Source organism: Strongylocentrotus purpuratus, unplaced genomic scaffold, assembly GCF_000002235.5.
Source record: "Strongylocentrotus purpuratus isolate Spur 01 unplaced genomic scaffold, Spur_5.0 spur5_scaffold_15, whole genome shotgun sequence".
Classification (NCBI taxonomy): domain Eukaryota; kingdom Metazoa; phylum Echinodermata; class Echinoidea; order Camarodonta; family Strongylocentrotidae; genus Strongylocentrotus; species Strongylocentrotus purpuratus.
Window position 1 is genome coordinate 13,342,486 of NW_022145600.1, and position 16,365 is coordinate 13,358,850.

A 16,365-nucleotide genomic window follows, 5' to 3' on the forward strand; every position below is an offset into this window, starting at 1 on the left:
ACTTAAAAATAGTGTTGATGATAATGACACAACGATAAAAAGAATGTGAAAACTTGCATGAATAATGCCATAAAAAATCTGGAAAATATGAAAAGAAACTGATTGTCAGTAAGAGTAAGGAAATACGCGCCCCCTGTCTGTCACGTCCCCCCCCCCCTACGCAAATAAAGGTCTCTTTTATTGTTATTATTATTTTTTGTTATTCATTTATGTTTTTCAATATTAGCTCGAATGTCCTCCCCCCGTTACCATCTCAAATTAAAATCTGTCCTCATCACTTATACCGTCATCGAAAATCAATTATACGCGTCACATTATGCAGCTCATATCTCATCAGTTGCTATATAGTATAATGACCAAAGCAATAGATGGCGCCATAGCAAATAGCACATCAGCTCGGAACTAGCTATTAATATCGTTGAATCGGCTCCTAGCAGACCGCGGAACTCTAGATCTAAATCTGATTAGTTTAAAGCTCTTTAAACTAAGCTTGAGAGGATTTTCCCCTTGTGTGAAAAGGGAGGTATACGTAAAGTGTGCGTGAGTGGTTCAGACTCTCTTACTCCACCCAAATGATGGATCTATAGTGGGGAGGGGCGGGCCTGGGCCCCCTCTCCTCCCCCCCAAAGGTAAATAATTATAACCTTTTTAAACGCTAAATATTTTCTCACGAATTGGGTCCCTATTTGGCTCCCTCCCTTGCCGCCGGCTGGAACCAGTGGCGGATCCAGGGGGGGGGGGGGGGGAATCCATGGGAAAAAAGTGTATTTGTACCTTTTTTTTGGAGATGACCCCCTCCCCCCTGGCGCTTAAGGGGGGAGGGCAATTTTTCAAATTTTCGAGGACAAAAAAAAAAAAAAAAATAGTGCTCACTATACCCCCCCTTCCGGACTGGACTTATCCTTTAACAATACTCACTCAAACAGTTTGCTATGTAGGCCTACCAGTAGCGGACCATGAGGTATATAGTATTCTCAAAATGATGTTATATTTTCGATCCCATGCTCATTTTTCGAGGGGGGAGGGTTCCAAAAAAGCTGTGGGGTCACTTTTTTGTTTAGGTATACCAGCCAGAGAATGAGTTGTTATCAAAGACATGGGGATATGGAGCCTACACGGTGCACTTCATGCGCACCCCCCCCCCCCCCCCCCGAGGCAAATGGGTCTTTTTAATATTATTTTCAAATTTCCAAACTGAAATAGGCTGCATCTAGCTAGTCCAAAGTGGACTTTGTTGGATGCTTTACATTTTTCACACGCCTTCCCATAAAAAAAAATGTATTTCATGTTACAGTTGAGAAAAAGGAATAGGCCTAATTTGACCAATCAGCAGTAATCCTTCAATGATAAGGGCCAGCATATTTTTAATATTAAGTCTCCTTTTCTTCTTCTTCTTCTTCTTCTTCTTCTTCTTCTTCTTCTTCTTCTTCTTCTTCTTCTTACATCTTCCTTCAGACTTTAAAATGCTAACTTTATTGGAGGAGCCACTCGCACCTTTGAATGTTTTTTTTAAAACAGATACAGTATATGGCGCCATACCGATGCTGTGAATCATCATCATCATCATCTTCTTCTTCTTCTTCTTCTTCTTCTTCCCCCGTTCTCCTTCTTCTCTAAATTGATAACGAAAGCGGGTTTCAAATATAAAAAGTTATTATCGTCAACCGTCATATCATTGTTCTTTATGAGCTAATAGCTTATCGAAATCTAAACTAAAGGGCGTTGGCAAATTTGCAGTTGCTTTGGTAACAACAATGGGCTCTAGCTTTCCCATTTCCCCCACAATGCAATATCGGATTGTTATTGTGATCAGTCTGGGTCAAAGGGCAATGTCTTTGTGTCGCTTATATCTCGGCTTAGCAATGCACCCGCGAATTTGTCATGGACGATACGTGGAGGTCAAATGTCCGCTCTATAACGCGCTCGTAGGTGTGATTTGCGTTACGTACGATTTCAAGAGAAGAATTATCCGCTCATTATTTTGGACGTAGAAAGTCTGTTGTTTTGGGGATTTTATCTGGAAATCTGTGCAAAGGAATGCGTCCCGATTCAGAGGAAATGACTTTGATAAGTTAGAAATGGAATGTACTGTTAATCCGCTATGAAATCGGATGAATTAGTGTCAAATTTGTACTTTTCATTTCAATATTCCTGTAGATAGTTAATCATTTCTTAGCCGTGTTTAGCATTTGTACAGAAACATGTCGGCTGCGCCTTCAGCTGCGGGCATGCATTCAGCATGTCAATCTGGGAGGAGTGGAGAATTCATTGTTGGCAGTGATAAATATAAATACCGTTTGGTGAGAAAGATAGGCAGTGGATCATTCGGAGATATTTATCTTGGAATCAACATTCACAATGGGGAGGCAAGTATAAATATTTAATTTTAATCATTTGAAGAGGAATTTAGCTTCTTTTTTGGGGACTTTTTTAATTCACAATCAGTCACATGATTCAATTCAATTTCAATTGTTTTTCTTTTCCAAATCATTAACAATTTTACATCAAATACAATTTATGTACTGTATAAGTCTGTAACTAACATTTTAGTGTGTATATGTATTAGGCCTAACTAGGCCTATTGTAATTGTATGACTAGGTCTAGACTAGGTCTACTAGAGGTCTACCGTCTACGGTCTAGACTAAGTTCTATTTCTAAATTCTAGTAAGATTTTGTAGTAGAGTCTACTCTATTTGAAGTATGATCAGATCGAATTTGATTGAATGGGTGACCGTGACGTGACCAGACTTTTCCAAAGTTCGCAGAAAGTTTGGAACTCATAGTAGATCTAGACCTAAACGTGATATTCGATTGATGTCTCATATTCTACACACATTTATTTAGACGGTCTATTTCAATTACATTACCAAGTGGACTGCCAAGTTTTTGTTTAGGCCTACTACAATTTGTACAAATTGGTTTGACTTAGAAAATTGTTATTTATCGTCAAAGGATTCCAGAGATATATATATAGCGATCTAAAATTTTGATGTCGGAGTGGCATGCGCGCTGCAATTAAAAATGTCATGAAAACACTAGATTCTAGAGTCTAGGCCTTATTTCTTAAATGCGATCCATAAAAAAATAAGATAATTTCATAATTTGCAAGGGCAAGGCGAGGGTAGACAGAAATAAATGTCTGATATGGGTCATTTCTTTAATAAAACTGACATTTGTTGACATTCCCCATATACAGACGGCAACCCAGAGATCTCGTACCGTGGTGGTAATCTGGCCAATCCAGATGCCACTTATGGTGATAAAGCTTTCTCCCCCGATTTTCACTATTTAGATCTAATTTTCTGATTTATAAATCAGATATAAATTAAGTATAGACCTATGTATTGTACTCCTATTCACATTAAATAATAATAATTGACCTATCTTCTTCTTCTTCTTCTTCTTCCTCCGCTCTATCGGAGATCAGCAGCTACCAGGGTACTGCAATTTGTCATAGCAGGCAGGATTGTCAAGTCAAGTAGAAAATGTATTAGCGATTGCATTAGCACGAGCAGAGTGGATATTGTATAAAAATGACAGTGATGCATTAATAAGAAGATTCTTTTGGTTAGGGCAGACAGTTAGAACATTCGGAAGTAGGACTGCCCGCGTGAAGGTCTCAGGGTCATCTGGACTGAATAGAGCGAGTGTCGACTGCTGTACGCCCCTGTGGTGGAGATTGTCGACCAGCTTCTGGCGATGATTCCTAAGTGGTTTACACTTGGCTATGAAGTGTGTGATGTCCTCCTCTTCCGCTTTGCACACTTGGCAGAATCGGATCGTACCCTTCTTGATTTTACACAGCCGGGATTGAGTTAGGTACGTCTGAGAGAGAAGTTGTGAGCGTACAATGATGGCTTGACGTAGAAAACTTGAGGAGATGGACTTCGGGTAAAGGTCATGGGGGGAGCTAGTGTTATTCTTGAAGAAGGCGAGAGATGATTTTGCATTGATGGCCTCACGGACTTTCTTCTGCATAGCCGAGTCAATTGCAGACCTAGTGACTGACTTCCATGTAACGTAGGGAACGGGCTTGGAGAGGAGGGAGTGAAGGTTGGGGAGCTCATAACTTCTCAAAGTTCTTTCCCAGGTCCTCGCCAAGGGAGTGAAGTTGGTGATAGCATGATGTAGTGTGCGTACCTCATATCTTGAGTGTGGCAGATTGATAAGTTGACCTATGACGAGGAGAATTTCTTGGTCAACTCGCATGCTCAGAGGAAAGAGGCCTGTGAGAAGATAGACAGCATCATCGGCAGCACTGTTGGGGAGCCCGAGAATCTTCTTGAAGAGCTGGTATTGGGATCTGTCCAGTTTATTTAGCCTTGTCTGGTTGAGCTTCATGATGGCCACTCCATACAGCATACGTGGGATGCAGTATGTTTTCCAGAGTCGTGCACAGTGGTGTGGTAGAAGACCTCCTGTGTATGCACCCGCTCCAGTGAGGGCATAGAAGGTTTTTGTGCCTCTGGAGATCATTAGGTCTGTTGGATCATGTTTGGAGGAGGACTTTATGATTCCCAGATGCGGGTGTTGGGTCACTGATTCGATTGGCATCTGTCCAAGGATCCACATGGGTTGGGCCGTTGACTTGTGAGCTTTGTTATTGAAGGTAACAATCTTGCTTTTCTGCGGGTTGATGCGATATCTCCAAGTTTCTGCATATTTACATGTAACATTCAGCATCTCTTGAAGCTCTGTTGGAGATGAGCTGACTAGCGCTACATCATCGGCCAGGACGATCACACCAGCATGCTGGCTCAGCAACTGGCAACCTAGCCTCTTGTCTCTCAGCTCCTTGATAAGACCGTCAACAAAAACAGTGTACAGCAGGGGGGAGAGTACCCCACCTTGCCTGACACCCTGGAGTATCGGTATGACTCCACTTGTCTTGTCAGACCACAGAACTCGGCTTTCCATGTTTTCATACAGAGATCTGAGGAGGGCTGTGTATGCAGGGTCAATGTTGGTTTGATCCACTTTGTAGAAGAGGCCGTCATGCCAGACCTTGTCGAATGCCTTCTCTGCATCAAGGAGAGCAACATAGGTAGGCCGTTTCTGGCAGGTATTGATCTCTATTATGAATTCCATAGTGCATGAAGTCAGCATGCAGGAGTGGTTTTTCTGGAACCCGAATTGTAGCTCATCTGGTATACCATTGCCTTGAAGGGTCTTCTCTAGCCTTGGTTTGAGAATAAGCTCAAGGAGCTTGGAGAAGGATGAAGACAAGGTAATCCCTCGATAGTTCCTAGGATCGCGGGGGTCCTTTCCTTTGCCCTTGTGGAAGGGAAGAATCAATCCATCTTTCATCTTCTGCGAAGTATGAGCGGTTGAGAGGTAGTAGTTGTAGATGAGCAGAATCAAGTGCATGGTGGCTTTTCCTATGTATATGAGGTGCTCTGGGCTGATGTTGTCTGGACCACTGGCTTTGCCCTTCTTCAGTTTAGTAGTAGCTACCTTGATGTCATGAGATGTTATGGTGAGAGCATACATGGGTGCTGAGAACGTGGACTTTTCAGGGATGTCAAAGGCAGAGCTGCTAGAGGCATCTCCTGTATGGTCTGGTAGGGAGAGGTCAGTAAAATATAGCTCCCAACCCTCAATGACTTCGCCGTCCCCTTGATATGTTCTACCATCGTACTCTAGTGACTCTGTACCATACCCTGAGCTGTCTTTGGAGCACTGGTTCTTGACAAGTTTGTGGAAGAGCTGCTGGTTCGTCTCGCAGGCGTTCTCGATACAGTTCAGGAGTTTTCTGTTGTTGTGAGCTCGAGATTGGCGGAGCTGACTTCGAAACTTCTTTCTGCATAGGAGGTAGTCTGTGAAGAGTGTACCACTGCGAGGCTTAGCAGCTGTTTTCCATCTCTTCCAGACTTCAAGGGCGGCGTTGTATGAGTCGTTGACTTTCGCGGTCCATTCTGGTTTGCCGTGTTTACCTGTGGAAGGATAGCTGTGTGGGAGGCTGAGTGAGGTCTCAATCATGGCCGTGGTAAGCTTATGAAGCAAGTCGTCCACAGATGTGTTGTCCAGCACTCTCTTGTGGAATGTAGTAAATAACTGCCTTGCTGTAATTTCAAGGGGATCAGTATATTGAGCCGCTATCTGATCTTTGGATGCTTCTGTCCATTTGATTTTCAATCTTTGCAGTTTCTGGGCTGGCTGAGTGGTTGTTGCATGCTTTGGACGATCTGTATGTCCTGGTAGCACTATAGACCATTTGATCCTTACCAGCAGGTGATCCGAAGTGTTCAGAGGTGTGTCAGGGCCAATGGTGAGATCAACAAACTGGTGGAGTGATGAACTAAGCGTGAGGAAGCCATCGATAAACGATGTCTTTGCACCATCATCCGATCTATAGGTGAAATTTCCTTGGCTTCCAAGTTCTTCTGTTATGCTGATTAGGCCAGCATCTTCCAGAAAGGCTCGAAGGTATCCTAGGGATCTTTTGTTATTAGGGTTGACTGTGTCAACATTGAAGTCACCTGAAATGACAATGGCGTCGTCAGTGTGGGTGGATAGGATGTTGGATATGATGGCAAGGCTCTCCTGGTATTCTACAAGATCAGTTTGATTGACGCCAGACGGTAGGTAGCAGTTTATGGCCAGGATGCACTGTTTTGACTGTTGAAGGTGTATTCGAACTACGTTGATCCTGGTAGAGTGGCAGGGGATTTCGCTGTAGCTGGCAACCAGCGTTTTACGAAGTAATGTTGCTACCCCTCCTTTTCCTCGTCCTGCTCGTATGGCATTAGTATAGCTGATGCAATCTGCTGCTTTAGCTGCTACAAAGTGTTGGCTACTAATGTCATTTAGCAAATGTAGTCTGTTTGTATAAAGCCAGTGTTCTTGAATAAAGAGGATATCAGTCTTGCTGGCAACTTGATGGGCATATCTCAGATTGGACTGTATTCCACGTACATTCAGTGTTCCTAATGAAATATTTGTTGTTTTTATGCTGTTGTTAGAAGGACGAGGCTTGATTGAACAAGGTCTATGATGTGGTGGTGGTTGGTCGTTACCATTCTGTTTTTGTTGAGATTGCTTTTCGCATCTGGTGCTGAGAGGATCTGGAGTGTGTACATCAGTGAGTGGTATGCTGCATCGAGAAGGGCTATGTGAGCAGTTGTTGAGGCTCGGCCTGCATGAAAAACCGGCACGGGAGACTGAGGATTGGCGGTGTGCTGAGCTCCTTTTGCTGGAGTACATGTATCCCCTGCGGGTGAGGTATCGTGCAGTCTTGTTGGTGAATGGCTTGGTAGTGGATTGAGTGGCTGCGACTTTTTCTGTTGGTTTATGACTGGGGTCTCGTTTGTGATGATCTGATGTTGGGGAAGCATGGGTGGCGAGATGTGAGTCCTTTTGTCATCTGGGCCCCGAGGAGATTTATTGTGATCTTGCTGTGTTTGCGATTGGTGTCCCCTGTATCTTGGCAGATTTGTTCTGGTGTGAGAGGGCGGCTGCTTCTGTGGTTGAGTCCAGCCCATCTCCCCTGCACTTTGACTTTGTCTGGTAAATGTGGAAGTAGAGATTCTAGTAGGGTTCTCTACTCTGTCTTTGGGTTTGTTATTGTGATCTTGCTGTGTTGGCGATTGGTGTCCCCTGTATCTTGGCAGATTTGTTCTGATGTGAGAGGGCGGCTGCTTCTGTGGTTGGGTCCAGCCCATCTCCCCTGCACTTTGGCCTTGTCTGGTAAAAGTGGAAGTAGAGATTCTAGTAGGGTTCTCTACTCTGTCTTTGGGTTTGTTTTCGTGCACATTGTGAGAAATTTTGTTAGGCCTCCTTTTTGGCGAATGCGCGTTCGTGACTTGGTGGTGATGCTTGATTGGAGTAGGATAACTGCGAACGGGTGTCTTTTTGCTCTGTCCTGATGGGCGGTTACCTCGTGGAGGGCTGCATTTTGTTGTCGAGTTCCACCACGTGTGTGAGGGGAGATTTTCGCCGCCAGGTGGAGCATCACTGGTCTCCGAGAGCACAGAAAACCGGTTTTGTGTTGGTATGCTGTAGTGTTGGGATGTTTCACTGTTTTGACTGCTCTGACGGTGCGCTTCCCTTGGTTTGTTGCAATCCTTGCTGGTATAGCGTTTTGGGAGATTGGTTACCGGCTCTGATTGGCTGATATTGATCCCATGCTTTAGGCAGACTCCGTACAGAAAGTCATTGTGGGCTACTATACAGTTGAAGTCCAGCTCATGTTGAGTCTTCAAGAAGTTTGCATGTGCTAGGTCATTCTGCTTTTGTTCCAGAATGTTCCTTGTCTTTTGGTTTTGTTCCTCAGCTAGCTGAGTCTCTCTTCTAGCTTGGTTGAGTTCCAGTGCTAGTTTTTCATTTTCTATTAGAAGAGTGGCTACAGAAGCAGACTTAGAGTTTATTTCGTCTTTCAGTTTACTTATTTGTTTCACACGATCTTTACATGTCTTGCAGCTAGCTTTGGAGATCTGCGTAGTTGAGGGTTGGCTGTCATTTTCCTCAATATTTACTTGTACACCTCCAGCTGTTGTGAGGTCAAGTAGTGTGCAGGAGGAGCAGATGTAGGTGTCTTTTTGGAGTGATGAGAATTCCGATGTGGTAATGCCAGCACATAACATATGATACCAGCTTTCGCAGGCAAGACATTCGACTGAGTCGCTTGTGGCTTCAGTACGACAGATTGGACAGATGGAGCAGTCCTCTTCTGAGCAAGTTATTATTTTGTCATCAGAGATAGGAGTCGAAGTATCCCTTTGTGGTATAACTGGGCTATTGGTGATGTTTTTGCATGTAGTGCAGAGGAATTCTGCAGTTGAGTTTTTCAATAGTGTTTCCAGTTCGATATCTGACAGTCCAGTGCAAGCGAAATGGAACCACTTGCAGCATACAGAGCATCTAGTCGTATCTAGACAGGCATGATTTGAGCATCTTGGACACATAGTGGTTTTGTCTTGCTCTTCACAACCGCAGTCTTGTTTAGGGTCTTTGATGTGAGGGTCTACATCATATGTTGGTGAGGCCTCGTGTTTGCCATCTGATGGCGGGGCGCTGTGTACTGCCTTGACATGTGCTGTAGTTTCCGTTGGTTCCGTGACCCTGTGTGGTTGCGATATTTCACTCTTGTCCATATGCTGTTGTATTTGTCTGCTCAGCGACGTGCAAGGTGGGCAGGTGTAAGCAAGGGAGATGTTGTTTACATACTTGTGGATGTCTTCCTTTTTGAGGTTCACACATGTGTAGTGATACCAGTTATTACATTGATCGCATTCAATGGTTTCCATACATGAGTGAGTGTTACACTGTGGGCAGAGGAGTTTCTTGTCGCTGACTGTGCATTCACATATAACTGTAGCTGTAGATGGCTCAGCTGCAGTGTTCATTCCTGTAATGCACCTCTTGAGCGCTGTGGTTGCCGATCCCTTTATCAGAAGTGATAGCTTTTCGGCTATTTTCTTATTTTCCTCCGCAATGGCGACTAGCCCACTTCTCCCGGTCATTGAGAGAACCTCAGGAAGATGATCTTTAATTAGCAGGTTCAGGCACGTGCCATTTGCCAGGATTCGATTGTTTGTATTATACATATTTAAAACAAACTTTGTTCGCAGACCAGGGTTTCCAGTATATTTAAGCCTATTGGCAACCCTTATCACATGTTCTACAATGTGACCATCTGCATCCGCTACATTGCGTAATTCAATTGCCATGGAATTCATTTTCTCATTGATCCCCTTGAAGTATTGGATGATGTTTCTTCTGAGAGACTCATAGTACGCTGTACTGCAAGAGATCACCATCTGTCGACCATTATCCTTCATTTCTATTTCTGTGTTTGCTTGGCATTTCACAAGTTTCTTCTGTAATGCTTTCGTTCTATTTAGGGAATACAGTCTTTGCGTGTGTATGGTTGTTGGGTCCTCCAAATCGACTGTGTTGTTTGAAGTGAGAGCCTTAGTATCTGTGCTGGTCGTTTGACTCTTCTCATCAATATTTACTGCCGCCATGCTTTTTTTTCTTTGAATGGCGAGGGTGGGCGGGGTGCCAGGAAGGGAGACTCACAGATAACACCAGTAAAGCTACGTAGAGAAAGCCAGGCGCAGCGAAGAGGCAGAGCGAGAGTCGAATATTATGAAATTCACGAAGCAAAGTAACCAAGATTTTAGAAGGAAGCGAGGGGCATACCTCTAGCAGAGTCTTGTGCTTGTAGAGCTCAAATTACGTAGACTCTAGTAAAATATTGTTCTAGCGAGAGAGCACCAGCGAGAGAGCACTAGCGGTGAGGAGTTAGAGTACACAGCAATACACGACCAATAGCAGGTGTATGTCAGATGGTCGACTAATACTATCAAGCAGTAGCATTACAGTAGGAACAGATCATGCAAATGCACATGCGATATGAGTTATGAATGGCACAAGTATTACACAAGGAACGTCAAACATTTTTAGCAGAAATAATGAAGCAAGCGTTGTTAAATAATATGTGAGCAAACACAGTTCAGTTCCATGCACAGATCAAGGAGAGCCTGCAATATAACATGCAAGATTTGCAGCATCAGGGTCTTGTACTTGTCAAGTTTAAATTATGTAGACTCAAGTATGATAAAGCACTAGCGAAAGGGCACTAGTGGTGAACTCTAGCGGAGAAGAGTTAGAGTAAACAGCCATACACGGCCATTAGCAGGCGTACAGGTGTATGTCAGATGGCCGACTAATACTATCAAGCAGTAGCGGTACTGTAGGAACAGATCATGCAGATGTACATGCGACAAGTTGTGAATGGCACAAGGATTGAACATCAAATGTTTTAGCAGAAATAATGAAGCAAGCGTTGTTGAATAATAAATGTACAGTATGTGAGCAAACACAGTTCAGATCCATGCACAGATCAAGGAGAGCTTGCAAAATAACATGCAAAATTTGCAGCATCAAAGTCTTGTACTTGTCCAGTTCAAATTATGTAGACTCTAGTATAATAAAGCACTAGCGAAAGGGCACTAGCGGTGAGCACTAGCGGTGAGCTCTAGCGGAGAAGAGTTAGAGTAAACAGCCATACACGGCCAATAGCAGGTGTACAGGTGTATGTCAGATGGTCAACTAATACTATCATGCAGATGCACATGCGATATGAGTTATGAATGGCACAAGTATTACACAAGGAACGTCAAATGTTTTAGCAATGAAGCAAGCGTTGTTGAATAATATGTGAGCAAACACAGTTCAGTTCCATGCACAGATCAAGGAGAGCTTGCAATATAACATGCAAAATTTGCAGCATCAGACGACACACACATACATACAGTCAGGCAGACATGCAATGGACTTACCATGAGATCCGTCCAGTTATACAAAGTTTCCTTAATATTCAAGTATTCTTAAATGCTTAACAGAAAATTATGCTTTTCAAGTAACTAATAGGTGGCTGCTGCTCCATCAATCAATAATAGCATGATATGACAGGCATTAATCCAGGCTTGCTTGGTAGCTGTTGCCTGCAGGTAGACATTTGCCCAATGTGGCAATGATGTGAGCTTTCCCGCCAGCCAAAGTTTAGCTTTTTGTTGTTGACAGCCACACCTGGATGAGGATATGGGACTGTACAAAGCTGCTGATCCAGTTCAGTGAGATATTGTTGGGTTATCTCTTGGTTGGTTTTCTTCAGTTTTCTTTGATAAATTGCTCAAAATGTGGCCGAATGGTGACTGATACAGTCAATGAATCTAATTTTGCTGTGGTTTTTACAAATTCAGCCAGAAAATGACAAATATAACAAATAAATAGGGAGAAAAGTTGACAAGATCCACTCTGCGCGCGCTCAATCGTGCGTCACAATTTGTTTTTTGGTTTGTTTGGTTTGTTTACAAATGCGAAATTTTTGGATTTACTTATATGATTTATCCAATTTTTTTCTCCGAACCGTGAAACGTACCGTTCATCCATTCAAATTAGTAATCTATGACTTCACCTGGCCGATATATTTCCGGGTCAACCTACCAAAACATAGCGAATGGCCAATCAGAGCACTCCTTTCGTATTGGGTTTATGAATATTCATATATCACTGGGTTGACTCGTACGTAGCTATTGGACGTTCGAAAAGAAAAAATGAATATTCATTAATTAAAACCAAGATGGATGACAATGAATCATGTCGAGTACGAGACTTTCTCGGATTAATCATTAATTTAGGATATAAATGAGCAAGCTATCGTAAGTCAAAGCCATATTTGTTTGTTATTTTTTATATTTTTATTAGCCTAATGTAATATTGCAGCAAAAGTGCATTTATTAGGATGTAAAGAGTGAAAATCTCGTTGCATATCTCATTCATCACGGTCCTGCCGAACCGAACCATTTGATCCACTAGTACAGCATAGGCCGTACTTCAGTCTATGTAAAGAGGCGGTCAGTGGAGCCAGATGCAATCTCAGCGGAACCACCGTCGATATCAGAGACTGAAGCTTTCGGTCTAGGCGAGGCAAGATAACATAAACAAAATCAGTTGGTTACTTGGTACCACTTCTTAGTAACTCTTACTTGTCTTACTCTTACTAGTCTTAGTCATTAGCACCATGTTAAACACTGAAAGTTTATTTTGAAGTGAAAGTTAGTTTCAATCACTGTACATGTACACGTTGATGTACTGTAAGTCTGCATAGGCCGTACTTCAGTCTATGTAAAGAGGCGGTCAGTGGATCCAGATGCAATCTCAGCGGAACCACCGCCGATATCAGAGACTGAAGCTTTCGGTCTAGGCGAGGCAAGATAACATAAACAAAATCAGTTGGTAACTTGGTACCACTTCTTAGTAACTCTTACTTGTCTTACTCTTACTAGTCTTAGTCATTAGCACCATGTTAAACACTGTAAGTTTATTTTGAAGTGAAAGTTAGTTTCAATCACTGTACATGTACACGTTGATGTACTGTAAGTCTGTATGAATCCCATAAAGTTACCGGGTATCGGGTTATAAAATGGTGAGTTTCCATGGGACAGATTTTAATTCTTACCATCTACCGTTTGCATTATATAATTCCACTTTTATGTTACAGCTAAGTTCTGGTTCAAAATTTATTTTATTTTATTGTCTTTTTGTACAAAGAAACTACTGTATGTTTGCTATGAATGAAGTACCGGTTCTCTAGTTTGAATGATTTTGAGACGTGCAGAAAGCATTTTGGTGTGTTTGTAATATGATGTATTGTAACCCTCATCATCCATTATTCCCTATATTGTTTGTAAGTAACATACGCACTGTTTTTAGTACATACTGTACATCTAATATATTTTATGTTACAGCAAGTCTATGTGGAGGAAGTATAAAATCATAATACAATACGTACAAATTATAATGGAGTCACTTTGTTTTGGTTTATCAACTTTTTTTTCCTTTATCAACTTTTTTTTCAAGGACTCTCATTGTCTGATTGCCATGAGGCTGAGGCACATGTATACAAATCAGGATTTGAATTTTGCAATCCTTTACCGTGCCCTCAAGAACATGTACCGGTACATGTAGGAATGTAGGATTCCCACATGACTGATTATGTACAGGAGGAAAGATTTGTTTTGTTTTTTGTTATGTTATGTTTTTTCTAAGTCAATTACACGTACATGTAGGAGCTGTTTAATGTGCTTTGCTTGATCTGTGTACCTGCCCTTTTACACATACCGTAATCTCCTGACACCAGTTACATGTAACCCTGTAAGTTGGGGCTTTGATCGGATCGGAAGATCGGAGCGACACCCTCGCACCTGTGATCGGTATCGGCAAAAATAATTGGCAAAAAAAATCGGCTGAGTCTGTTTTTTTTTTTTTTTTTTTTTTTTAAATGACAAAATTTTTCAAGTTTTTGGCTATCAAATGCTCAAAAAAATTCATGGCTGGGATTATTTTGTCATTTGGAGTTGTTGAAGACCATGTTTGTTGATTTTAATGCCTTTTCATGACTTTGAAATTAATAATATTGGTCTAAGAGAAGAGGCAAAACATGCGGGCCGCCATCTTGGATTATAATGTACTGTAGGCATGATCAGCTCAAGATCGGCTCAAGATCGGCCCCCGATCATCAGATCGGTTACAGGCCTAGTTACATGAATTATAACCTTAAATTCTTTCATCCAAATTCTTTTGCCATCGATTATGGATTATGGTCTAGTAGTTCATACATGTACGTACATGTGGTCTAAAATAAATACATGTATGCTATTGAATAAGGCTGCGACGAGTACAGTGTATTTGAATACTCGCACTGTTGACAACTACTCAGCAGCTTTTTTTTTGTTTTTTTTTGTGCCTGTTCACCTGGCATTGGCAGGCAGTAATAGAATTGATTTGAATGACTGAGTTATTTAAAAAAAACTATGTGTGCAACTGTGCATTCAATTCGATTTAATAACACTTTTATGGGATTTAATGTACAGTAAAGTGAAAGACAAAACCATCTTTCTAATAATTGGTTCTGTTTGTATTGGTGATTTGAGATTCTCTTACCGGTACTCTTTGTAAGCTACAGTACATAATGTATATGAAAGGGTACAGTGTACATGTAGATCTGTCCAATTTTCAATTAACTTTTCATATTAACTGCTTTTGAACCACATGTTTACTTTTTGTGTGGCAATGTAGGTTCTAATGCAGGCTATATTATAGGCCATTTGCATTTGAACATGTACTGTACATACATGTACATGTACATGTACCATGAACATTATACAGTTCACATGGAGTGGAGAAGACATGTACATGTACATTTTGTTTGCTACATAAATGCTACATAATTGCACTTCACAGTATGTGGTCATTACAATCTCTATTCATGTTGTGTCATCTTTACTACAGGAGGTTGCTGTCAAATTAGAGTCAGAGAAGGCCCGACATCCACAGCTTCTCTACGAGAGCAAGCTCTATAAGATCCTCCATGGAGGGCCAGGAATTCCAACCATGAAGTAAGTCCATTCAAACACTTCAGATTCATTTCTGTCTTGCCTGCGTAGCAAAAAGCGAGAGCGTTTCCCTTGTTTGTTGTTTGTTTTTGCATAAAATTATCAAAACTTTAGCAAATACATGTATCTTAGAGTAAAATTTAACTGATCCACCAACCTTTAAAGAGTGCCTGAAGCACAAATGTAAATACATTTTAAGAAAAGATGCTTCATTGTACAGGATCATGTGCAGTTTTAATTAAAAAAAACATGAAAAGAGAATACAAAATAAAACAACTGTAGCAAAATTGCATCTACATGTATACATGTAGCGTATTTCATGAAGGTCCCTGCAGTTCTTGGTGCAAGATAAGTTCACATTGAATATTGAATAATGCATGAGATTACAATCAATATCAGCCAATAATCTGTCAGTACTGGGTACCAGGAAATATCTGTCTGGAAGGGCAAAGCCTAATATCATTTGTCTATGAGATACATGTAAATGCATCCCATTGTGTGGCCTTTTGTGTACAATATGAATGAATATTAAAGTGATACAGAAAACTTGAATTGGTTAGGGTAATCATAACATGTAGTTTAAGCTTCTACCATCCTTAGAATTTAGTAGTCAAGCTTTGGTTCAATCCTGTAGACTCTCTCAATATGTGAATAATTACTTGGCTTGAAAAAGTCCACAGGAGTGGACGAAAGCTTGCCTACATGTAGACTAAATGTTATGGATCATGGTACAATGTAGAAGCTTAACATTCATAAACATTAATATGAATGGTTATTTTTGATACACATTATTTTTAGAATTAGATCAGATTTAAGAAAAAAGCAGAAATTCTTATTTTAATGTGTTGAATGATGATAATCCAGCAAGTGCGGAAAGCTTTCAGACCTGAGCGTGTTTCTAATTGACCCAGGCAGTGCAATTCCGGCATTGCTGAGGTTTTTTTGTAGCCGGTACCACAACTCAAGATGACTCATGACTATCGCACTGAAGTCTGAAGACTCATAACTTGTCATGCCATGGTATTGGCATGCAAGCAAGATGATGCATTTTTCTACTCTTTGCTCCCAGTAGAATTGTTATAATGTAGATGACTCAAAGCGTTCATCTCCCAACCAGCTGATTTTGTTGACACTTATTTGATTGCCTTGAGAAGAATTAACTGTATTAATATTTAATTTTCAATCTTTTTTTCTTCCCTTTACGATGGAATAAAATATTAATACCGGTAATACATATATACGCAGTGTACAGTGTACATGAAGATCAATGTACATGTACTAAAAGGTTGTGTCTTGTTGATATTGCATGTACAATATGATTCTGAATAGATATTATTCAACATTAAACTCCACTTACTTGACATGTACATACAGTAGTACATAATGTACATTCATGTACACATGTATTGAGTATGATCTGTCTTGAAAATATAAGTATCTTTTATTCATACATTTACTGTA

The 16,365-nt window shown here is 41.2% G+C and overlaps 1 protein-coding gene across 1 annotated transcript in view; it reads left to right on the top strand.

The window, feature by feature from the left end:
• The first annotated feature begins 1,945 nt into the window (after positions 1-1,945).
• LOC115918635 (casein kinase I-like) overlaps positions 1,946-16,365 on the top strand; it is a 37,943-nt gene continuing 23,523 nt past the window's right edge. The window contains exons 1-2 of the mRNA XM_030985621.1: positions 1,946-2,366; positions 14,801-14,907. Coding sequence (XP_030841481.1) covers positions 2,202-2,366; positions 14,801-14,907 — 272 coding nt within the window. The 5' untranslated portion in view covers positions 1,946-2,201. The remainder of the gene's footprint in view (positions 2,367-14,800; positions 14,908-16,365) is intronic.